Raw genomic sequence first — 25,548 nt, forward strand, 5'->3', positions numbered from 1 at the left:
TATTGCGGTTTATTCATTCAAAATGAAGGAAATTGGTTTGAAAAGTAACGTATGATATTCCAATCATCCATGATACCAGTTTGAGGCTTTGTTAACTATTCATTCTGTGTTGAGTAGGGGAAGCAGTCTCTCCCCCCCCCCCCCCCCCCCCCTCCTCTATCTCACTCTTTTTTTTATCTCCACCAGACACAGGACAGTCCCAGATGCTGCTCTGCCTCTGGTTCGACTTCTGGTTCAGTTTTGTAACTTTTTAACAGTCACTGATTGCGGGGCGATGCACTGCCAAAGAGTGGAAGTGGCGTCATATGGCATGCCATTCAGGAAAAACTCCTCAGAACGCAGACACGAGAGGCGCTTATGAGGTGCAAAGTACTCGGAATCCTTTGAAATATGCCAATTGTTGCAATTTAGCGCCTACGATTGTAAACTAAAAAAATCCATGGCAAATAAAAACATTGCCTATCTTCGTTTCTTTTACAAATTCCTTCGGTTCAAAATTTGAAAAGATGTTAATAACAACATTTGAAAGATTTTTATTTTTTATTTTTCAAAATAAAAGGAACCTCTTGAGGAAGTTGTTGTTCACATATTTATATTTACATGAGTCAGAGACTCAATGTCTTGATAAACGTTGGGGGGGGGGTGCACAACAATGGAATAAAGTTCAGGATATTAAAGTTCAAACTCTGACAGAGTTTTCACACTTCAGTGGTGGACCAGTTAATGTACCCAATTACATTAACTGAGTACTGTATAATTTTGAGGTACATTACTCGAGCATTTACTTTATATTTTAACTCCACTACAATTTGGAAGGAAATCTTTTTATTTTTCCTCCTCTACGTTTACGTGACCAATGTATTTACTGGTTCCGATGCATCTTGACTAAAATGCCTCCACAAATATATCAGTCACAGGAGACGTTTTACGACAGAGTAAATACTTTGAACGTTGAGACTTTTCATACATTTTTACTTCGTGCAGGATTTGTACTTCTAATGAAGTACTTTTATCCTCTTCAACCACTGTTATTGCGAAGTATCATTGAATTAAAACTCGTGTTAAATCCATTTTCAGACCACACAACGCGTGATCACCCGTTCATATTGTTTTTCTCTATATTTGATTGTATTAATGTCTGTTTTGTAATGTGCATGTTTTCCTGTAGAATTAAGTGTTCTTGTCCAGCAGCAGGCCCACCGGCAGGCTATGAAGACATTATCTCGATCGAAATAAAACATTAAGTAGTAAAATCGTAAAAATAAATAAAATGCTAACAATACGAGCAAAAGTGAAATTGTAAACATGGAATTTTTGGTTTTTACATGGAATTATGTGTTTGTCTTTAATATTTACCACCAAGACAGAGAGCTGGAACCCATTTAGAAAAGGCCTTTGTAAACAGTTCAGATTTGCGCTTTTGTGTGTTGTACAAATAAAGCACTTTGATAAACTTTCTGCCTCACTCCACTCAGTCTTTCGATCGCATTTCTTCTCCATAAGACTCTCCATCGCTCCAGCGGCTGTCAGATATGATTGTTCAATCCTACGGGCCGCCGCCAACTCTACAGCTTTTCACTCAGCGTCTCTGGTGAAAAGCCCAGGCGACAACGCGGTGACAAGTGCTCGTTTCCTGACAGGCATTGGACAGGCACGAAAGACAGGACCACTGAGCGCTCGCACATATTTCTACATTCCTCGTGAGTTTGCTCCTGACAGATTTAATACCGCCGGATCGACATTCCTTTTCACTGACTGTCCTTCACCCACTCACGCATGTGCGTTCGTGCATCAGTATTCAGAAGAAGCACCTAAACTTCGTACAAATACACATGACCTCATTCATAAACAGCACAGCAGTCTCTCTTAGTCATTCTCATTGAAGCCCGAAGCCCAGAGCTCAGTAACGAGCCGCCGTCCCCCACAGCCGATTCTGGCCTGATCACACCTGTTTATTGCTTTCATTACCAAATCAAATCCAGTTGAGAACCAGTAAACAGAAGTAATGGCGTGCGCTCACCAAGAACACTCAAAACTAACTGCATGAGCAACGTGACCTCATCCCTGCTCGTCATATCTTTCTGCTTGAGCAACCTTTTGTATTGCATCTTGAATTTAACAATAACGTAACGCGTGGTTAACGTTGTCGAGGTTCAGGAACCAAAACTACTTGGTTAGGTTGAGAAAAAAAGATCACGGTTTGTGTTACAATCACTACTTAAGCTACGGATAAAATCTCATGTGACGTAGTGACACATGGTACAAAGATAGAACAAAACTTTTGGTTTCACGCGGGCCACAAACGGCATGTAATTTACGGTAGTTTGACTGTTTTTTGTCCCCACCCGCATGCTGGGAAGACCCGCCCTACTCTGCCTCCGATTGGCTCGTACATGTTGTCTTCTTTGCAGAATTTCTAAAGTTTATTGCTGATGAACAAGATTATTGTACGTTCGGTCAGTAAATAAATAAATAATTACAGATAAGTCCTGATTATGGGAGAGAAATGCATTTTTTAGATTACAGATCTGTTGGATTGAACATTTTTGTGTCCTGATCACTCTGCTTTTCGCTCCGTTTTAGTCTCCACCAGAAGAATACCGTTATTGCTGAGCAGGTAGAGTTCAGTGGTTTTATTGGACCTTTCTCGCAGAAAACCGCTGCCTGTGGGGTCCGGACACGTGGTTGATGAGAGCGGAGCTGCGGGCAAGAAAACCGAAACAATGATGCAAAAAAAAGTTGAAAAGCTCCATGGAAACGGCAGTTGGTCCGTGATTCTCTTGGTTATCATGAATAATCATTTTATAGTCATATAAGTAAATACAAAATATACTGATCACTGCAACTCTACGTGAAGGAAAGCAAACCACAAACTGAATCCTGAGGTTTTTTTTTGTTTTTCTTTTATTGGACAACTAAAACTGTCTGGGCCTTTTGTAACAGCTAATGAAGGAACCGAAACAAAAGTAAAGCAGAAGTGCAGGCCGACCAAACAAACAGAAAACACTCGAACAGAAACGTTATGAATGGCCAACGTCTCACCTCAGCAGCACGTTTCAGTAGAAAGTTAAACACAAAAGCTTCCGAACATGAACATTAAAAAAAGTTTTGAAGGAAAAAAAAAAAAAAAACTACAACATTCCAGTGGCGTCATAGAAAATTCATCTCTCTGAAGGAATTTCTGTCTCTTGCAAAGTAATCAGTAAACAGTGTAATGCTACAGCTTTTACAAGTTAGACTGACACAAAAACTCATGCCATTCCCTAAAAAGACTCGACTGAAACCACAGCTTCTAAATATCATCCTTCTACTGCAGCTCAACAGCACATTGGGCTAAAGGTGTAGCCTGATCTACACAACTGAGCTGTTAAACATTGAATCACATTCACAATCTATAAAATACAAAACAAGAAACGGGATCAACCGTACGTGTTTGAAAGTGAGGAGTGCTCACTCTGGCTCTTATCTTTCTCCATGCGTTACAATTCTATGAGACAGTCTGTGCCGGGGTAGTCCGGGAGGTTCAGCTCGTATTTTTTCTGGATGTCATAGGGCAGGAAGCGTCCGGCCAAGAAATGCTTCCCCGAGAAACGTATGGCGCACTTCTTTGGTGCCGTGAGTGAGATGAGAACTTCTGGGTTAATGCCATCCTGATTTGGTTCTTCTACGTCCCAACCTGAGGAAGACAGAAAAGGAGGAGGAGAGGAATTCAGGGCGAGGAGGATTGTGATCATTTTCTGCCTGTTGTGCTCACACGCAGCAGGTGGTGTATTTGGGGTATGATGAGCTCACACTGAGTCGGCTGTAGTGTGAGATTTATCCTCCACGTGTGCCTCCAGACGTGGAAAACTCGTGCCTCGGAGCCAAGGCTCCTATGGAGCTGCCTGGAGGCACATTTATCAAGTTGTGTTTCTGAGCCTGCGGCCTGATATCCAGAGTGTGTGCGAACACGTACCTGAGGGCACATCCACACTGGCAATGGGGATCTTGACCTGCTTCAGGGTGACCAGAATACCAGGGTAGGGCTCTTTAATGTTGGCACAGTCTGCGTCTGGGCCCAGCATGGCATCAATCACGAGGTTGTAGGCATCGTTTATGAGCTGCACCTGAACAGATTGGATCCCAGCATGAATAAATGGGGGGTTGCACGATGAATAACAGCAAAAGGAAAGCAAATCAAGTAAACTGAGAAGTAGACGTTTCATTGTCATTCTAAAGGGTCACAAACTGAACCGGTTTTCGGACCTTTTTGAATGATCCAATACAATGCTTTTAATAAGCAGGAGGATTGGGTTACCTTTGGACAGAGCCGGGCTAACAGTTTCCCCCCGTTTCCAGTCTTTGTGTTAAGCTAAGGTACCCAGTATGTTACATAGTTACCAGAAGAACATATCCCCCTACAACAGATCGATATCTGACATTCATTTTTGGTGGGATCGTGCAGCAACACGAGCGATCTGTGGGCCTGCATGAATCCCTGCTGTGCAGAATCTGTTTGAGCAACAACTACTCCGTTAACAAAAGCAACCTTCACAGTTACAAATGAGTCAGTGCTGCAACATCGCTGACAATGTGTTGCTCGGCAGAAACGCTGCGGACCTCTGTGGGGAGATAGGAGAGGGAAGGGATGTCCATCTTCTCACACTGAACCGTGAAGTCCTGGTGTAGACTTTGAGAGGAGCGTTGAGGGTGGTAGATGGTTGGCTCATATTCCTGTGCGAGATGAGGCAACAGAGAAAAACAACGGAGAAGACGTGGGGGTGGCACAAAGGAGGAGAGAAACACAAACATAGAGAAAAGGTTACTCAATATTGACACGATAGCCTGTGATTTCGGCCAACAGCGACAATGTGTTTGATGCATTTCTCCTGCAGTGCAAGTGAAAATACTGATGACCACTGGTCAGACGTTGTGGTCTGCGACGGTCTGGCTCCTGAATGAATACTTCCCTCATAAACTGGGAGCTGAGAGGAGTAGAAATCCAGACACTCGCAGTCTGAAAGGTCTGTGATGCTCAGCAGGAAGCACCTGTGACCCTCGACCTTTACATGGTCTCAAAGATAAATCCTAGAACCCAGGAACCACAGTCGGTAGTGTGTTTGATCATGAGACGGGTTACCCAATGTTTTTGTCAAGCAAAGTTTAAGACAACTTTTGGATAAATAGCAAAAAAGAAATGTGAATTACCGGTAGGTGCGTTTCAATCCAATGGGTTGAGGCTATGAGGCTATGCAAGGCTGCAATCCGCGAGTAAACAGAGTAGAAGAAGAAGTAGAGGTTGCGAACCGATAACCAAACAAGTCGCCATGGCCATCTAACTATTTACGATAGAAAAATGGACAGAGGTCTTCAGGAATTTCTTTAAATTGGGCAAGTTTAATTGTTTCTTTCATGTCAGCTCGTATTGGCCATTATTCATGCTGACCAGAGACGAAGACAAGTGTATCAAAGTTTATGAAAGTAATCGGGTGTAATAGGTTCTGCTTTATGTGCCCAGGCTTTGAGATATCCACCCATCCCAATACAGTGGAGGTGAAGGTGCTCAGCGTTACATTTAATCTGTTGCAGTCAGAAAGTGAGGAACATCGGATTACAATAAAACAGTAACAGTACTCTGTATAGGCTGTACCCACATGTAAGGTATCGGAGCATAGTGTGTGTGTGTGTGTGTGTGTGTGTGTGTGTGTGTGTGTGTGTGTGAGCGGCCCCTCCATGCCCTTGACCTCATCAACACCATCTAACCGTGTGAAACTGACGAAGGGCTTCGAAATGACTTTCCGTGTCACCGAGCATGAGCAGAAATGAGGCGGGAGACAGAAACAAGGAAAGGGTAACAAACAAGGCTGCTGTTTTTTTTCCCAGTTCTTGATCACATCTGACGCTTCTCCTCCCGGAGGGATGACGGTGTCTCGTCTGCACGTACAGCCCATTAGCAGGAGGTATATGCAGCAGCACAATAAAGTCTTAACTCGTGAAACAAGCAACATTTTGACACGCGACAAGACTTTAAAGACGAGTGTCAAAATTAGACTTCCCCGTGTGTCGTCCATTCTGTTTGAGTTATTAGATGAGACTTAAATTACAGTGGAACCCTCCTGGAGTGATCATGTCCATCGGGGTCAAATTGAACACTATAAACGGCTGATGATTGAAACCGAATTGTTTTTCTCTCTCATTATTTCTCATCTCGACTTAATATTTGTGCAATAAACAGATGGATGGTAATGAAATGGATGGCTGAACAATTTACTGAATTGTGTTGACCGTTTCAAAGCTCTGTAAAATGACTGCACTGTGTACACTTTAAATACACTATAATACAGTACAGTACTGTATATAAAGTAGAGTTTGCTGTGGTTCATATTATAATGAGGCTGTAGCCTGAAACAGTACGTTTACAAACACAGTAACATCAGTAGTGCCAATAGGATACTCATCATTTTGAAGGCAATCAATACCAAACCGGGAGCAGAACTTGAAAACAGACAATGATAAAACAGTATCATGGCAATAAAGTAAAAAATAAACGTGTAGGGGAAACTCCAAATGAACGTTGTAAGCCGACTACATGGTTACCATCAGCGATGACGTAAATATTATTTGTATATGATTCCGTCTGAAGCGGTTAATCGCTGTAACGGTGATCGCTACCAGCGGTTTTTTGCTTTACAGTTGTGTATACAAAGAATTATATTGTGAGTAGCATCAAGCAGTGATGAGCACAACGTAGTGAGCCAAACATAACATTTTGTCCGCTTGTTTAATAGGAACAATACACCAGAACTAATGAGGAGAAGACTTGTTTTGTTGTTTTATAATCATCGAACATTAGCTTTGATCGGGGAATATCTGTGCCTTCCGGTATGCAACGTTGGTTTGTTTTTTTGTCCCATACCAAGCAGTGGAAATAATCAAACAGTCTCAGACACAACCAGCCTTTGTGAACACGGATGTCCTGGAGTGACGTGAGAAGCAACTTGGCCCATTTGTCCTATACTCTGTCTAATCACTTTCACAGCTCTGCATCAGGGGCTCAAGGCTGTGTGTGTGTGTGTGTGTGTGTGTGTGTGTGTGTGTGACGTGGATGCTTGCATGTCTTCCAGGGATCACGTCGCACCATGAAAAACACACACACACTCTTTCACAGTCCAAAGTAAGTACTCGAGTTTCTGACGTTGGAGCAGAGAGTCAGACATGTGTGGTCCCAGTCGGCCTACTGCAGAGCGCAGTCACTTTGAAAATAACAACAATAAAAACGCACAATTCTAAGATCCAGTCAAATGTTTCGCAATGGGCGACAAAAGCGCAGAAAAAGACAGGAGCAGATGGTGAAAACATTAGAAACAAAGACATGAAATAGAGCAGAAAAAAAGACGGAATCGATGCCGAATTGTTTTTGCTTTTTTAACGTTATGGATAAGCTTCATCTCTGGAATGTCAGGGTAAAATATATATCTCCCTTGGAGCTGACCTCTAATCTCTTGTCCTTGGCCTCAAGAAGGAAAAAGACAGAGAAGAGAGCGAGGAGCTCCACAGAGAGCCATCAGAGTCCACCTAACGTGGTTTTAATCTATCAATGCACAGTAAATCAAGCGCGTCAGACGCATATGGTAAAGTGTATAGATGCATTCCGCTCTAAACCAAAGATCCCAAAAACACATATCCAATATTTCCCTTCCAATAAAGCCATAGACATGGGCGGGACTACAGCACCGAGTACTGACATGAACTGTGAGACGGAGACTCTTTTTTTTCCAGGTCATGTGATCTGTAATGCGTTTCAAGGGGATGACTCCCACGTCCTAAAACAATTAGTCTTCAAATGTCAAAATGTCAGTCAGCATGTGGCCTGAAGGGCAGACATCTTGGTCATGACATCATATTGTGGCTGCCGAGCGTAAGAGGCAGACGGCTTTAACGAGAGTAACAACAGCGTGACATCATGACTGTCTGAGTGGCCTTGTGGAGAGCGTAATAGGATAACTGCTCCGAGCCGTTTACAGGAGCCGAACTCAAACTGTAAAGCACAGAGGGCCCGTACAGGGGGTCCCGTTAGTCTGATGCAAGCTTGCTTTTTCTGGTGTGATATCATCGAAACGACTCAGACTGTGTTTTCCAATGGATTATTAGTGGTGTGGTTGAATACAATAGCTGGTTTTGTGCACTGAAATACTTATTGTTGGCGTTGATGGATTACAGAACAGGCCTACTGGGCACAGGCCAAAGTGTCAGGGCCTCCGCTGGACTTCACCGACAATAGATCGCTCAAAGAGACACGTACCAAACCAGGAAGAGGCCAAAAATGGCCACAAGACACAAAAAACGGCTGCAAAGAGATAAACACAGCTGTGAAAAGGGTCAAAACAACCACAAAAACCCAAAGAAGAAACTACAAATTGACACCAAATGAACACAAAGAGACAACAAATAACCAAAAACAACCAGAACAATAAAATAAAACAGCTGCAAAGATACCACAAAGACACACGAACAACTGTGAAAAGGGCCAAAACAACCACAAAGACACACAAAGCAACTACAAAGACACACAACGCAACTACAAAGACACACAAAGCAACCACAAAGACACACAAAGCAACTACAAAGACACACAAAGACACACAAAGCAACCACAAAGACACACAAAGCAACTACAAACAGACTTTAAATGACCACAAAGAGACACAAAACAACAACAAAAAGAGGCTAAACAACTACAACGTGTTCCTACTGTTTGTAGAGGTAGTGCAGCCTTTTTGGGGCCCATTGTCTCACAATCCACTGATGATTGTTGGCTACACTTCGTGCGGTAGTTTACTTACATACATGCGCAGGTGTCGGGCACACACCAGGCCGATGGAGCCGTTTTGATCTGGACCACAGATCACCAGCACTGTTGGCTGCTTCTTCGCTAGAGAGCTGAGAGGGAAGGCCTGGTGGAGAGACGGAAGAAGAGGCAGGCTGTTAGAAACGGGAGCGGATTACTGAGGGAGAGGAGAAGCACAGGGATACAACACACAGGGTTACAAATAGAGATCAACGGTGAGACAAAAGCAAGGGGGGACAAAGACGGTCGGAAGTGTCCAGCAGAGGTGGGACCAAGTCATCATTTTGCAATTCTCAAGTCCAGTACCAGGTCCTGAACTGAGTTTAGCTTCCTAAACAAGTCATAATGCGCTCTTCACCAAATGTAAGGCCATTTTAACAAGAGCAGCAATATATTAACAAAACCGACGAAGGCTTTTTAAAATGTCGATTTATTTGATGCGACCGTCCTCCACCACATTCACCTCAAGTTTCCATCATACGCAGTCCTGCTACTCATCCCCTCACTGGATCTCCAGCACGTGCCTTCATCATCATCATCACCACCAGTGTCTAGACTCCAGGGGGAATATTCTCCATCCAACCACAGCATCAATACCCCGTTTTAATGTACTACGTCACGATAAACACTCATCATTTCTCTATGCATGTGTAGTAAATTATTGTTCAACTCTAATTAAGTCTCTCCTGATTGAAATAGTTTGTGTCACACTTTTAAAGACTTGTAATGCTTTTGGGTATCAGGTATTTTAAAGTCAAGAGGCTCAAGTCCAAGTAATGTCACAAGTCGTCAGTGTTTAAGTCCAAGTCGAGTATAAAGTCGTGACTCCACTGACTCGAGTCAAAGTCATGTGACCGGAGTCCACCTCTCTGGTGTTCAGTGTTCATCCCGGAGAGTCAGGCCTCTTATTCGGCGCAGGTCATCCGATCTCTGCCTCTCCGTCGCACTCGCAGTGACTGACTGCAGCATTCCAGTCATGCCAGACGACGGTGGAAACGGCACCAGCTACATCGTCTCTTCAGTCTGCCAGAAAAAGGTCCAAACTCATTCAAATAACCCTGGTAGCATGTGGAAAAAAATACAAGTGTCCTAGCCACGGGACGCTTCCTCGTACGTAATACACTTTCCGTCTCGGCCCGGCTGCAGCGAGCTGCTGGCAACTGCCTCGCTCGCTGGCCGCATAATCCCTTGTAAATCACCCAGCACCTTCTTAAACGAGCCCGGGATTCGCCTGAGGAACTGTCAACCTGAGTGGCTAATTTTCCATCTGCAACACCGACCGATGTGCTGACTGTGTGTGTGTGTGTGTGTGTGTGTACACACACACACTCACTAATGATCATTACTGAAAGCCCCAAAGGTGTCTGCCTTCACTTTCCACAGATTCTTCAAAGAAACGAAGTCGTTCACCGAGAGTTTCTGCGCCGTTATGTTGTACAGGAACGATTGCTCATCGTCGCGAAAGCCACAGCAGCATCTCACAGAAGAAGAACTTGAACTCAGGGTGACGGTTCACGCTGCCTTCTGGAAATCCTGTCCAATTAAATATGTCGGAACACAACTCGTAAAATCAAGTCGCTCAGTTTTGTCACTGCCATAAATAGTCCACGACTGCAGCTCACTTCAGACATGCTTTGGATCACAGCCTTCAAATGCAGAGCAAACCATGAGCTCCTCGTCATAAGGAAACATATAGCTGGCCTTCTTTGTGGTTTCTCATAACTACATCACTGCACCATGTCATTATTTTAAAGATATCCTGTAATTCACCATAATTTACAAGTTGTTACTCCTTTATTATAAGATGTTAAGTCATCCATAAATGTTTTATTGTACCCCTTAATTATTTTTAAACGATTATAGTGCATCAGTATACGAGTGAATTGCAAAATAATTACACTGTAATCTTCAGGTTGTCATACGAAGCTCGTGTCACGTTATTGAAATTAAGACTCTCGTCATTGTTGATCCTTGAACTCCAGAGTTTGTAGATGAGCTTAAAATAGGCCGAAATTCTTCCATAAAACCCATTTACCTCCACTAATGTATTCAGTGCACGAGAAAGTTCACGTGGAGAAATGGAGCCCATTACCCACATTGTATAATTGGATGTAACGAGACTCAGAGTGCATTAACTAGAGCGATGAATCCAGAAGGGGAGACGGCAGCCGTGACCTCCATCATAACAGCCCAGCTGACTAATCATCACGCAGACTCAATGAGATGGGGGGGGGGGGGGGGGGGGGGCACAGGGCTGATGGCGATATTAGGAAACAGTGTCTTTCATTTTCATATCTAATGAGACAGAAGCTCTTAGTGAGTTTCACACCATGTAATCTGATGTTAATCCCATTGAGTTCATTATGAGTGGCACCCTCTGAATATGTGCATGTGTGTGTGTGTGTGTGTGTGTGTGTGTGTGTGTGTGTGTGTGTGTGGCATAATGCCAAGCACTCTGTTCTGAGCTGCTCCCGAGTGGGAGATGCCAACAGTAATTACTGCAACCAGCTATTAAAGGCTAGCCACCTCCGATGGTGCCGTCCCCCGACTGTGACCTCGCCCATATACAATAAAACATCCACAGATTAAAAAGGAACAGGGGAGTAATCATGATCCGGTAATAATAGGATCAAATAACTATGTGGATTTTCAAAGTGGTCACCTCTCGCGCTGAAACGGTGGAGAATTATCGACCGACTGGTTACTTCCGAACAGATTTACCAATGCGATCTATTCGCTTTTTAAGCTTTTCATGTGCCGCTCAACACCACGCCGGTCACGTGAAACGCTTGCAGTGATGTTTACTCAACAAAACTACTTGTTGGGCTTCAAATAAGTACGTAAACTACGTACTCATTTAGCTTTCTCTGTATTTGTTTGGCCAATATAAACCCCCCTCTTCCCCTGTTGGGTTAAAAGAAGTACGTTTGTCGAGTAAAATAAGTATGCTCGTTATGAAACTGACGTTTATGTACAAAACGGAAGTTTGGGAGTCGGCGCGGGTTGACGCTAATGTTGCTAACCCTTTAGCCAATACATCTTTATAAAAGGTGATAAAAATAAACATATTGCTTTAAAATGAGCTTGGTTCCTCTTTCTCCGTTTCTTTCGGCCCTTCATGCAACATACACAAACTCACATCAGTTGGTGCAATGGCCTTTCCTCTCACTGAGGCCGTCTGGAGGATCAGTGATATCAATGCTGCTGGTGGACGCATCAGAGCCACACGCTGTTGGAAGGTAAGCTGCTGGATCAATGCAGGCAGCGCTCCGATGTCTTCCGAAGCACTCGTCTAATCTGGTTTGGAACTGGAGCCCGGTTCACTCCAACACGCATCGATCCTAACGCATTTACTCTGATATTAAGCCTCCGGGTGGATGAAGGAACCGGAGAAAGCAAAAGAGGAGATCGATTTCTGAGGTTTCAGTCTCAGGTGCTGGTGGTAAAAGTGTTCTTCGGCTCGTACGTTTGTATTTTAGATGAAAAAAGAGAGGAAATTTGTTGATATTGAGAAGATATGACGTATATATGTAAAATGGATTTTGTAAATTAAGGAGGTTCAAATCAAGTTCAAAACTGTTATTAAGCCAAAAGCGAAAGAGAGGCCACGACTCAGCGATGTCGGGGTAATTCTCCCATAGCCGCCGTTGTGGGAGGATTTGTGTTGAGGATTCAGAATGTGATGTCGAGAGGTGACAGTCGGAGCACAACGTCACAGTTACTGACACAAATGAAGGAGAGTAGCGAGGAGGGAGCACGATTCACCAACAACACGGGAAAAGAAGCGACGCCAGAGAGAAGAGCTCGTCAGTGAAATTAGTCCCGCCCCTGGCATTGATTGGCTAATCGTCGGCGCCCCTGCTGCGCTTATCGGTGGATTACTTTTTAAATGATATCCGCTGTTTGGACGTCTGATGAATCAAAACACTCAAACTCGGTGGAGCGGGCGTATTCAAATGTCTGGACCAGGAAAAAACACATCATGGCCAAAAAACGCCCGAAAGTTTCAGTCAGTCGTGAAGACAGCCCCACTTCTTTCCAATATTAGCAACGTCAATATTTTGATCCACTTTATTCCAGAATGACGTCGCAGTTTGATATTCATATTCTCAAACTGCCTTGGCAACAAATGGCATGCTTCCACTGTACAGTTCTAGACAAACAAGGTTTTATGATTCCGTTTTCGGTTAATAAAGTCGTTGAAGTGTTTTCCAGTCTTTGAGATATTTATGATGTTTTTGATCGGGAGGAGATTTCTACAAGTGCAGACAGATGGTTTGTCGCATCTGTTCAGCAGGTGTGTGGTCTGCGTGCTCCTTTTTTTAAATCTTCTCTTCTGTTTGACGTTTTCTTAAGTTTGCTGAGGACATGACATTTCAGGCCTACGGAGAAGTTTTCCATCGTTCTAAAAGTAAAAATGAATTTTTTATTGTTACAATAACTTGTATTAAAAACAAATCCTTTGAGTGTGAGATTAAGGAAGGTTAGGATAGTCCAGGGTCTCCCTCAGTCACACTCTACAAAGTACGGCTGTCTTGATCGTAATAAGGTCTCCTTGGGAATACTCTTTGAAATAAATGTTATATGCACATGTTCTTTCACCTCCAATCAGCCTGAAACACACACTGGGCCTGAGAAAACACGGCCGGGGTCCTAGAAACACAAAGAAACTCACATATGCAGAGAAACAGTGCATTTAATATTTGTATTAGAGGACCGAACTACAGTCCAGGGGTAAGGTACAGACTCATTTATTGGTGTGTGTGGTAACAAAAACGTCTCCCGTCTCCACTCAGGTGTTGAAAAGCCTCAGACGGACACAGAAACACACACACAGACAGTCTGGACCTGGTGGCTGCGGGCTGCTGCTGGAACAGTAAAGGATTTACTTACAAGAGACCTATAATCTATCTGGCAACCAGAGGCAGCTGTGAGAGTGTGTGAGAGACGGAGCACATGCTGTTTGTGTGGTATACTCTGAAGCCAACAGCAGTAGGCCAGCAGTGAAACCAGCAGAATCAGACTGTCTGCATCTCCTTCTACTGTCATTTTCCTGAAATAGCAGTGATGTCACGCAAGCAGCAGCGTGCTGCGGGCAGCAGCGATCCGCAGCGTCCGGCCTTGTTTGTCTAGTAAGGCTATGCTGCTGGTGGAGGGCCAGGCAAGGGGCCAGCGGGGGCTGATGATAATACAGGGGAAGTGGATGTGGTGGCTTTAATCACACTCTCCAAGGGGAGTCGGTGATGCTGCCACTCTGCCCGTCTCAGCTATTAGTTCTCCTCTTTTCCATTTCACTTTCTTTAAATTGTTTGGTGGGCGTTTCTCACCTCCCAAGAATGCAACAGCTTGATTTGGTTTGACAGCATATGCAGTTGTAGTGCTTAATAAGAATTCCTATGAAATCAAACACGATAGATGCATAAATTGCTGAGGGGCACATCTGGCTTATTAGCTCGTTAAATGCTCCATGAGATAGTTGCAAACTTCGTCCGCCGCTTTTTTTGTAACACTGCCTGTTATTGCAAGTATCTGCATGTCTGTTCCTGTTTCTCTGCTTTTGCTGAGGAGAGACATTAAAGCTATCCGGTTAAACTGTTGCCATCACATTTGTCATTGTGTTTCCTGTAAATCCCTCATTCGTTGAACCTCTCTCCTTCTTTTCCTCCTCAGCCTTCCCTCGTGACAGCAGCGCAGGGTTTCATGTGTCTTGCAGCTCAGACTCTTCAGCGCTGCCACAGAGTGAGCTCAGGTGTTCTGCCCCGAGGGGAGCCGCTTCTAATGTTTGGAGGCTAATGTCACAGAAAGTTAGAACAGCTCCTCCACATGATAATCTGACATTTCAGTGTGGAAGTTAATGCAAATTAGTAAAGTGTAAGTAGCAGCAGCTGTGACTTGTTGCCCTCTTCCACTATCAAAAAGCTTTGTGGGTCATTTTCAAACAGTTATTAATGTTTATAGTGTTTCCTGTTTTGTTTCAATACAAAGACAGAGCAGCGCTGGAGAGAAGGTAAATCTCTTCAATGAATGGAAAACTTATCACAAAATATATGCTAAATATAATTGCTGGTTTGTAAGACTACACACACACACACACACACACACACACACACACACACACACACACACACACACACACACACACACACACACACACACACACACACACACACACACTTCAAATGGCAACTGCTGTTCAGTGTGACTGGTTTAATGGTCCAAAGATAAAAGCACTGTGCGCATTACATCACATTAAAGCAAAGGTTTATTTCAGAATAAATACTAAATCTGCAATAAAACAACAACGTTGTAATGATGTTATTTTCCTCTGCTTTTATTTTTACAGCAACCCTGCAGGCAGAACATTTTCCGTCAGTGTCACGCTTGCTGAAGCGCACAATGTCACACAGTTAACGGTGTGAAATGTTTGACAAGGTTTAGGCAACAAAACTACTTGGATAAGGTCCGAAAAAAGACACGTCAACATACGTCACTCGCTCTGACCAAATGCAAAAATGTCGACACTCAACGTATTCATGACTTAAAGCAAGAAGGACAACAAAACAACAGACATGATAACAATAAAGAAGTTCTGGAAAACAGAAGTGGTGCAGACCTTAGTGATGGCGAGGGCGCACGCTTGTCCCCAAATCTCTATCAGCTGCTGTTGTCCAAACCTGTAGTCCCTCAGTAGCTCCGTCTCGATAGCTGCTGCCTCCCCTTTACTGCCAGACACAGAACAAGTCAAGACATGGTGTTATTCAAGGTTCATCATTATCACCATCAGTAAAAGCATCAACAACAGGTGTTCAGGGAGAGAACCGCGTGGTTGTAAAAGTCCCTCGGGCAAGTTTGCCGAAATTTCACATCGTTGATTTTTCTCTTTTCTTCAACGCAGACCTCGTCGTGTGATACGACAGCTTTTGGGTTGAACATTCGGTGGGAGAGGGCACATGTCAGAGACCGTGCCACGTCTGTACCTCACTCAAAAGACTTTAGTTGACTTTAGCTCGGAATACATTATTTTCCTTTTGGAGTGGAAATTCTGGTTTTTAAAAATCGGCCCAAATCTGCTGCTGTGGTTGAAGCTCGGGTCGGGCTCGGACAGAATCTATGCGGGTTCCTTTCAGCTCTATTTGTCACTGGTGCGCTCTGAGAGTCATTAAAAGGCTTCACACACAAGCTATGAGCCAACCAGCAGAAATGCAGTGAACTCAAAGTGTCTGGAGTGTGGATAAAGTGGCCTTCATGCCTGAATGCAATGTACAAACGCAGCGCTGACAGCAGGCCAACACTACAACATACAGCCGGCGTTTACAAGGTAACACGAGGCTTTTACAGGACACCAAGATTACACATAATGGAGTGGTTGAATGCACAACACCGTGACCTATGATACACTCAGAAGGTATTTACAGCACAGACGAATTGCTTACACGCTTAAGAGGTCGTCACGTGTCTGCTTAAGCAGCACGAGTGGCTGTACGGGAGTTTAAGACTTTCTATGGGTCAACGTGCACTCGTAACACACATTAACAGCTTCTGGGAAGCACGGTCATGAAACTCAGAACAGAACATGTGGGTGAACTGAAATGTGGCCTTTACAGTAGCTACGTACACACAACAGGTTGTGCCGGCACAGCAAGAGCTTGTAAGATCTAATCAGTCGCTGTCGCAGCCATATCAGCAACGTGCATCATGTAATTCTGAATCATAGCGATTTTAATTAAAGAGATTTACAATTCATTTCTCTCACACGTCAAGATGTTTATTTATGAAGTCCATCATTTCTTACTCGTGGACATTTTCACTGTCGATATCTGTAACCCAATTACAACTCGTCAACTTTTACCATTGACTTCTACTCAAACTTAATGGCCGATATCTACATTACAACGTTGATGTGTTATAATTCCAAGTATCCACGATGCTATTTGACTCAATTCTCACCCCTTTGACGTTGGTGTTGGTTCTTAAAGTTGACCGGTTTTGGTTGACACCGACCACAACCCGTTGCTGTTCGTACGCAACACGAGCAGCTCGGATAACGAGGTGGAGCCTGTTTTTGCAGGGACGCCGACTCATTTGCCCGATTTGAATCTACTGCAGGGCCTGAGCTAAACGCAGCTTCCTCATTAATGTACAGTTTTGGTGTTTTAAATCCCAGCTTAGATACACGTATGTGTTACTTCCTAAATGGCGAATGTATCATTTCGGATACTGGGAGGCAAGAATCAAACAAAGGAGCCGCACACTGCAGTAAAAGCTCCCGGGCAATTTCAGTTGTGCAACATTTCTATCCGACAGAGATCTTCGTCAGGCATCATCAATTTACCGTCACAGAGCAGAACAAGCAGTATATTGACACAAACACACTTATCACTCAGGTGATGGCGATCTGCATGTTTGAATCTCTCTCAAGTTGGTCCAATCAGAGCAGAGTTAACGGCGCTGTGCGGGAGAGAGCAGGTCTCCACGACAGGAACTACAAACATCAAGGTCAATGTCAACCAGGCATATATTAAACAGAACTAAATAGTCAAATATGTGTAAGAATCACATAAATCATCTGGCAAAATATATATGACTATATAGAAAAATACACATGAAAAAAATGTAATATTAAATAATAAATACAAGCATGTTTAAATCAGCAATAGGACAAATTTTGTATTAATACCTGCATATCAAATACAACTACATAAAGGATGAGTCAAAAAAGTAGAATATTACTCGCCCAAAGTAATATTACTCGTCCAGTCACTCAATCATACAAAATCTTCTCGGTTTGATCTTACGTTACACAATCAAAAGGAGCTTTTAAATACAGGTTGCAGTTGTTTTATACCAGCAGTTTTCATAAGTCGCTCCTCGTCAGGCTTATTAAATGTTGAAATGGCTCGTTGTGTCTGTGTAAACACAACCTGATGTGATTTCAGCATTAGTTATAATATTTGTAATCTAATCTTCCACATGTTGGTTCAGAACTGATTGTCCCTTTGCTTCCTCTGGCTGCTCTCAGCATGGCGACAGTGTGTGTGTGTGTGTGTGTGTGTGTGTGTGTGTGTGTGTGTGTGTGTGTGTGTGTGTGTGTGTGTGTGTGTGTGTGTGTGTGTGTGTGTGTGTGTGTGTGTGTGTGATGCCATTTTTAAACAGCACAGCAGTGAGCAGCAGAACGGGTCGGTTGAAAGTCTTCATTGAGTGTCTGATTCTGTTCCTTTGAGTACATCCCTTTTACTCTACAGACACCTGGTGGTCGTCCTTGGTACTGCAGCTCAATAAGAGAAACTGCTCTATTTTAAAACCTCTTAGAGAGATGTGAGCCAACTCTACAGCAGGAGGAACAATACAGCAGCTGAAATAGGATTTGGGAGTGATTGTATATTTGTGCCTCCCCTATTAAAGATAATTTATAAGACTATCGCAGTCCAACGGGAGCAGATGAGAAGGATCGATGCACAACATCAATGTGTTGCTTCTAATTTGCACTTAAGGTCTACTCCGCTAAAATCTTTACCTCTTTCAAGAAATCAGGAGCTCTTTGCATGAGTGCACGTATGTGTGTGTGTGTGTGTGTGTGTGTGCGCGAGAATCTGTAAAAAAACAAACATCTTCTGTCTCTATTCTCTGTGGCGACAGTGTGACTAGCCTGCTTGTGTTCCTTTTCGGTTATTTTAAGACGTAGCAGTGTGTGTGTGTGTGTGTGTGCGCGCGCGTGTTAACAAGCCAGTGTATATCCAAGGGGGGTTTCTGGCATTTACCTGAGTCAGTGGAGCAGCAGCTGCTGTCCCCCACGGTTCACATCAGGGATGTTTCCTGAGTCACTGTGACAAGGTGATCTTTGGAAAGTTCAGCTGGGTCCACAGGGTTCTCTCTGTGCACCGGGCAGCACTGGAGCTCCTCTCGGTTTTAATTTAGTCAGATTGATTTTACATGGGGACAGGGTGGGTTTTTTTCTATATGTTTCCTTTAAAACAGAGATCTAATTTGTGTAAAAATCCCAAATGCACTGTGCTGTTGTGGGCTGGTGGAGAACTCTACTATGCAGTAACAACGCTGGTGCTGAACAGCCACTTACCATTGATCCTGAACACTTCTGACAGAGCAAAGTGGTTGTGGGTGTACAGCTCAGCTGCTAGTTTTAGGTTCAGGACCTAAAGACAGACGGCTGTTTCAGGCCACATATAGTGTGTGTTTTTCAATCACCAGCTCCCATCATAATTCTTAATCGAACATGTATTCACCTAAAACGACTGAAGCACGCTGTAAAAACCATGTGGAACCACCACCAGTCATTTCTTGCATTTAACTGTGCAAGGACCTACAGCTGCAGCTCCAACACCAAATTGCTTCTAAAGGAAAGCAGGTGTGCAGATACAACTCTGCCCTGGATTTCTTTTTTTTTTTGAAAGTGTGTTTGTGTGTGTGCAAGCATGTACCGGGCAGCTGAAGGAAAAAAACAAGGTCTTATGAGCATTAGCTTGTGTTGCACCTGCGGCCGCAGCTGTGCAGCAGCAGCAGCCCCAGAGGGGGGTTGATTTCCCCATGCTACATGTGACGTGCTCCTGCAGAGTGTTACCTTCATTGCAGCGCTGCGCAACTGTGATCATAACTTGCTTAATGAGTCCGTTTACCTTCCATGAGATAAGATACAATAGGCCTTTTTTTTTTTTTTTTTTTTAATGGAATGGTCCCTGATGGGAAATGAGGACCCTGCAGTAGCAAAGAGGTGAAGGCTATACGGAAAAAAGATTAAAATAATAATTTAAATATGAGATAAGGGTCATAAAAATATTACAACGCAAATGTAAACACATGAATACATCTTCTGAAAATAAGTACAAAATATTCATGCTACCTCATCAGCTCATGCAGAAAACAACGCAACGTACTAAATGAATACAACTTATGAACCCGTTAGATATAATGCAATCCAATGCCACAGATCCAGTGACAGACAAACGTGCTACATTGACCCTGTGATGTCAATGAAAGACTCATGAACAAGGTGCTACTGTATATAGCCTGCAGCTGCAAAGCATCCTCGTTCTCCACTCGTTTTTTACTGAAGATTTTCCGCCCCCTCCCTCTCAATTTGTGAAATGAAAACATTCGGTCCGCTTTTCTCCATCCCACTCTCTGCCCGTCCTCTCTGCCATCATCTGTCCAACCCGCCGCTCCATCTACTCAGCCGACTGTACTTCAGGCCGTTTAAGCACAAATGAAGTGCTGCATCACAGAACACTTGGATATGTTGACATGTTTTATGTCTGTTTCGGTCCTCTCCACAGTACTAATCTGTGGCATTTACACAATCATTAACATCTATTTTGTTGCCGTCCAGAACACAGATGATGAGTCAGCCTGAATGCAGTGCAGTGAAAGCTTTTCTCTTTTCTACGTGTGCTGCTCTAGTAGATCAGTAGTCTGTATTGAGTGCGGTACGCCTCTCTCTGGAATAAATCCCTCAGCACACAGAGGCCGACGTAGTCTCCATTTTTGATGAAGAGACAAAGAGTTTCTGTAGAAAAACGTCATCATTAAATCTAAGGAAACAAAAAAAGGGTTCTCTTCTGGTATCGTGCCTTACTTCAATGGATAACAACATATCAGGTATGGAAATTAATCTGCAGATGCTGCGTTTCAAAATGAGACCAACCTTTTCTACGGATGTCAGTTTTTGAACCATGACAAAGGTCAACATGTGACCTGCAACAAGCTTGTTTTCGTCCTAGAAATGTCTCTTTCGCCACTGAAGCGTGTTGTTGATCGCTGCTGGCTGGTTACAAGGAGCGACAAGTCGGCAGTCAATGGTCTCTCACAAGAGGTCCTTGAACATATTGTCACAAATGAGCAAAGAAAATACAAGACTAGCTGAGGACACACACACACACACACACACACACACGATCCCCTGAGGATTGCGCTTGAGATAATTATTCATGGAACTATTTATCAACTCACAGCTGTCAGTTAAAGATGATTTCAAGTCCAATATGTTCCCTTTATAACCACAAATGTAATGGCGTGGGCGTCCTCTTTTCACAATGTTTTAATTTTTACAGATGTTGATTGTGTCTTTTCATGCTCTTAAGAACAAAGCAACAGCTGTTATTGACTGCTGATTTAGGATCGTCTCGTGCGTAAAGTGTGAGCTAGACTGAGTGTTGCTGAATGGACAACTGTCTAAGTTTCTATGAATTGCAAAGCAACAAGAGGAGCGGTGGGCTGCATGCATTATACGTCTTTTTATTTGTTTTTCTGTATTCGTAGAAAAGTAGTTCACAAATAAAAAGGTGTAATAAAAAGAGGATCTTTCATATAACCATAACTCAGCCGAGCTATTTGACCCGCTTCACATTCTGTGGTACAAGAATGCAGCAAGAGACCTGAAATACTTCCTCCGTCTCCTTTCATTCACTCACTCATGCTTTCTCTGCACCTTTCTGCCCTTTGATCTCAGACTTCCTCCGACCTCGCCTCAGTTTATCCTTTTCCATTTCCTCTCCCCCACCTTACTCTGCCGCTCTCGCCCTCCGTCTCGTGATGAAGGTGCGCACTTCACCGAAGCAGAGTGATTGCAGATCGACAGCACGAGACGCGCAGAGAAAGAAAGCGCAGATTGAGGGAGCGAATGGGAGATGACTCTCCCTGGTTTGTATTTATCTGTTGTGTGCGTTTGGAAGAACGGTGCAGAAGGTGAACGGAGCTTTATGCCACTGTACGAGCAGAGCGGTGAGGCTGTGGGCCGAATATTAAGCCTCCCTTTCATCAGCACCCTGCAGGTAATCTCATTATGGACGCTCAGCCCTGCTCCAGCTAAATGGTTTTCCTCGTAATTTTGGCATCATGCTGACAGACGGCCGTGCTCATGTCCTACCGAGCCCTGCAGCTCGTACTACGGTGCCGACTGACGGCTCCCCTGCCGTTAACACAGGATCATCAGCGGGCTTTCCCACGTGCACGAGTGCAGCTGATTTCATACGCGTCATCTCAGGACACCTTTCCTCATCAGACACGACTCCCGGAGTGCGACCGCGACTCCAGCTAAGAGACTATGTAAAGGGGAAAGGTCGAGGGGGGGGGGGGGGGGGACAGAGAAATGCAGGATGGTTCAGATCTAAATGAAGTTTAGAGAACAGAAACCTATATGTGTTGGTACAAACGAGAACAACATTTAAAACGACTACGAGCAGAGAGCGACACGTCAAGAGGAAAAGAAATGCATGCGATGACACGAGTGCTCACTACTTTATTAAACAATGCAAGAACTCTTTCTCAAATGAAAAGCCTGTATCACTGGAGATGTTGGAGGGTTACAGCAGGTGTGGGGGTGTCCGCTCAGGTGCTCTTTGGGTGCGCCCGGCCTAAAGGAACCTTTGGGGTACGCTGGAATGGATGGCTGCAGTTTTACAATTGGACATTTTCAAATAGAAAACATTTCTTTCGTCTTTCCAATAACTGCAGATTGGAATTGTCACCCATGTCGTCAGCTGCTATGACAATCAATCATCTCCGTGTTCTGTGATCGTGCACCAGCTCGTGCACACAAGCCCAATCATACGACACGCTCTGCAGCCGTGACGTCTCCTCTGTTAACCTCTGTGCGAGGGAGCAGGACTCATCACGAGCCGGTCACGGTGTTCCACTGCATTCAAACTCACATGTGTAGATTTCTGGAAGCTTTAGGATACGTATTACGTTTCTCTCTGCATAATTCGATGACGGGCAGGAGGAACAGGTGCCGCAGCGGTGGGAGCTTCTCATAAACAGCCTCAGCTGGCAGATAGGAGCTGGCCTTGAGCCGCCATATGTTCCCGTTCTAACTGCCCAGTGTGAGCCCCTTCATGCTGCTCAATTCTTATCAAATCAGCACGGCATGATTCACTTTGTTTCAAGTCTCCTTTGGCAATCATTTTGAAGTTGTGCGTGTGTGTGTGAGCGAGAGAGACAGTCACATCCATAAGACTGTCCACAGAAGCATCATTCATTTAAATCAGGCTTAATCAGTTTACCGTCTGCTCCCGTGCCTCACATCCGGTACGACGAGACAGACTTTCTCTCCAGATAATCCCAATCAGTGGCTCCTGCGTTTTGCTCTTGGAACTCATTTCCATCCCAGCCACCATGCACCAGTGAAACAGGACCATGGATCACATAAAGCCACAGGTGTCGGCGGTGTGCCCATCTCTGCGTTATATTTCCCGTGAGTGTGTGTTCTTGTGAGCTAAAAACGTCCATCCATGAGTCAGGTCTACTCATCTCTGGTGCATAACTATCACCCCCCCGCAGACGCACAAGACATATATCCCCCCCTGGTCTTGATCCTTTTACCCAGTTATCCACAATATCCATTTATAACCTCTGTTTTAAACCCAGATCCTTCAGTTTGAGGCCGGAGGCTTTCAGCATCACTAAATAAGAGGCGTTGTCACATCCGATCCGTTTCCACTGAGCCAGGCTCTCAGAGTACTGGAGGCAGAGCAGAATGACTAATGCAAGATATAAAGGCCGCTGGTCAGCACATGTCAGACTGACCTGTGTTACTAAGGGACCTGAAGTTTAATAACAACAATGCATCAGTTGCTCTGTGCTTCAGGACGTACGGCTCGTCTACGGAGAGAGATTTGGGCCAGTTGTGGATTCATTTGAATCAGTCTTCCTACCTACTGTGTATCCAGATAGATCCACATTAAGCATGAGGCGGCTTTTCAAATCAATTTTTTAAATCCTATATTGTTTTTTGCAGCCAGCAGAAGACGGTTCGACTGAGAGGTGACCTCATTTTCTTCCCTCGTGCGCCCAGTATGGACAGCCCCGGTGCCATAGCAACAATGCCTCAGAGTCTCATGGAGAGCAAAAAAAACAAGAACTCAGTACGTTGACAGGGAAGTGTGTGTGTGTGTGTGTGTGTGTGTGTGTGTGTGTGTGATGGAACTATACCCGAGTGACTCATCTTCTGGGGTGTCTTCTTGGCAACACATAAGCATAAAAAACAAACTGCTCCTTAATGTTATGTAGTATTGTTACTTACATTTTGCAAAAGAGATTTTTAATCTCAACGGGACTACCTGGTTAAATAAAGGTTTAAAAAAAAAAGAAGATTTTTTTGTTTTTTACAAACTTATTTCGGTTCGGTGTAATAATACACTTATTCGTATTATTACAACAGCTTAAATTGTGGGAAATATAATGTTTTCGGTGGACTGCGCTCACGTAACAGACAACGGGATGTGTGACCTTTTGAACCCGGAACAACAACAACAAAAAACGAATTAACCCCGCGATGACGGGATCATTGACGGACAAGTCAGAATCAATGTAATTGTCAAAGAACCAGTCACATAAAGTGTCACGCATGACAAATCAGTCCAGCAACACTGCAGCGCGAGACATTCATGTTGTTCATAAAAACGACACGACAGACAAATTAACAGTTACTGCCGATGTAAAAAAAAACAGAGCGAGAGAGAGCGAGAGAGAGAGAATAATATGGTAAACACACAGAGCCATGTTAGTTTTAATAATAATGAAAATAAGTGAAGGCTAGATGAGGAAGGTGGCAGCAGACAAGAGCAACAGAGGAGGACAAAGAGAAAAGGCATAATTAGAACCGCTGCCACCGCCGTCCTGAGACACAAAGCAAGAAGTCAGACTGATAAAACCCTGCCATGCAGACGACAATCTTCCCACCGCCCTCTCTGCTGTATGTGATTAAATGTAAACTCAGACCGCCATGCTTTACTGCGGCAGCATGAGGCCGTGTTGCATTAGCGTCAGTGAGCTATCGTTATGTGGCTAATGTTGACGGGGAGCAGCACAATGTCTTGCTGTGTTTCAGGTCGTCCTATCATCTCACGAGGCCCCCGTCTGCAGCTTTTACACCCACTTGGCTCCAGATGTCACGGTTGGTTAGTTACGGTACACAGTGCAACAGGGCGGGGGAAATATCAGAAACGTGACGGAGGAAAGAATGCGACCACAAAAAAGGACACAGAATACATATACAGTTCAGAACCACATGCATTTACATACATATTGCTACAGCTGGAGACACGAAGATAACTCTAGGATGACTTTGTCAATGACTGCTTGTGCACAAAGATAATCGTGACCAAACTGCTAATCACACAAATATATAATGTTGTCGAGGGCAAAGTGTTGGGACGGGTTGGCTCCGAACCGTCAGGGAGAAATAATCAACAATATTCGATGTTAGAAAGGATGTCTTCTGGTAATTCTTTGCCAGTAACGTGACTTTGAGTCGTACAGGTTACGACGTTATGCTATCACGGGACGTATGCACCGAACTGCACTCAGGCCTCTGGTCAGACCGACAACCCACTAACGTTACAATTGATTTTAGAATGTTTGCACGGCAAAAAAAAATAAAATAAATACATGAAATGCGAATGAAAAGGCAACGAGAGACTACTTGCAAGGCGAAAAACACACACACACACAGGTTTGTCTCTGTATGTGTGTAGCGTAATGACGTATCCGTATGAAACAGAGCCCTGCACCTTAAAAACATCGGTAATATTCAAATAAGTACATTTTTTCTTTTATTATGAGACCACTGTTTCATCACAAACCTATTCATATTGTTAAGGGATCACATGACTGTCGTTATACGAGTTGCTTGTGGAGATGAACCCATCAGTATTCCTCAGCTCTTTTAGCATCTTTCGGCTGTTTTGGCAGCATGCAGGTGCGTTTAGCAA

At 43.9% G+C, this 25,548-nt stretch overlaps 1 protein-coding gene across 1 annotated transcript in view; it reads right to left on the reverse strand.

Annotated features, from left to right (window-relative positions):
- Positions 1-3,010: 3,010 nt before the first annotated feature.
- The window catches only part of yjefn3 (YjeF N-terminal domain containing 3), a 36,642-nt gene continuing 14,104 nt past the window's right edge, over positions 3,011-25,548 (reverse strand). Inside the window, exons 2-6 of the mRNA XM_079267070.1 lie at positions 15,441-15,549; positions 8,823-8,933; positions 4,600-4,713; positions 3,956-4,106; positions 3,011-3,676 (exon numbers count right to left, since the gene is read on the reverse strand). Of these exons, the coding sequence (XP_079123196.1) occupies positions 3,480-3,676; positions 3,956-4,106; positions 4,600-4,713; positions 8,823-8,933; positions 15,441-15,549 (682 nt within the window). The 3' untranslated portion in view covers positions 3,011-3,479. The remainder of the gene's footprint in view (positions 3,677-3,955; positions 4,107-4,599; positions 4,714-8,822; positions 8,934-15,440; positions 15,550-25,548) is intronic.

This window comes from Melanostigma gelatinosum, assembly GCF_949748355.1.
Source record: "Melanostigma gelatinosum genome assembly, chromosome: 4".
Taxonomy (NCBI): Eukaryota; Metazoa; Chordata; class Actinopteri; order Perciformes; family Zoarcidae; genus Melanostigma; species Melanostigma gelatinosum.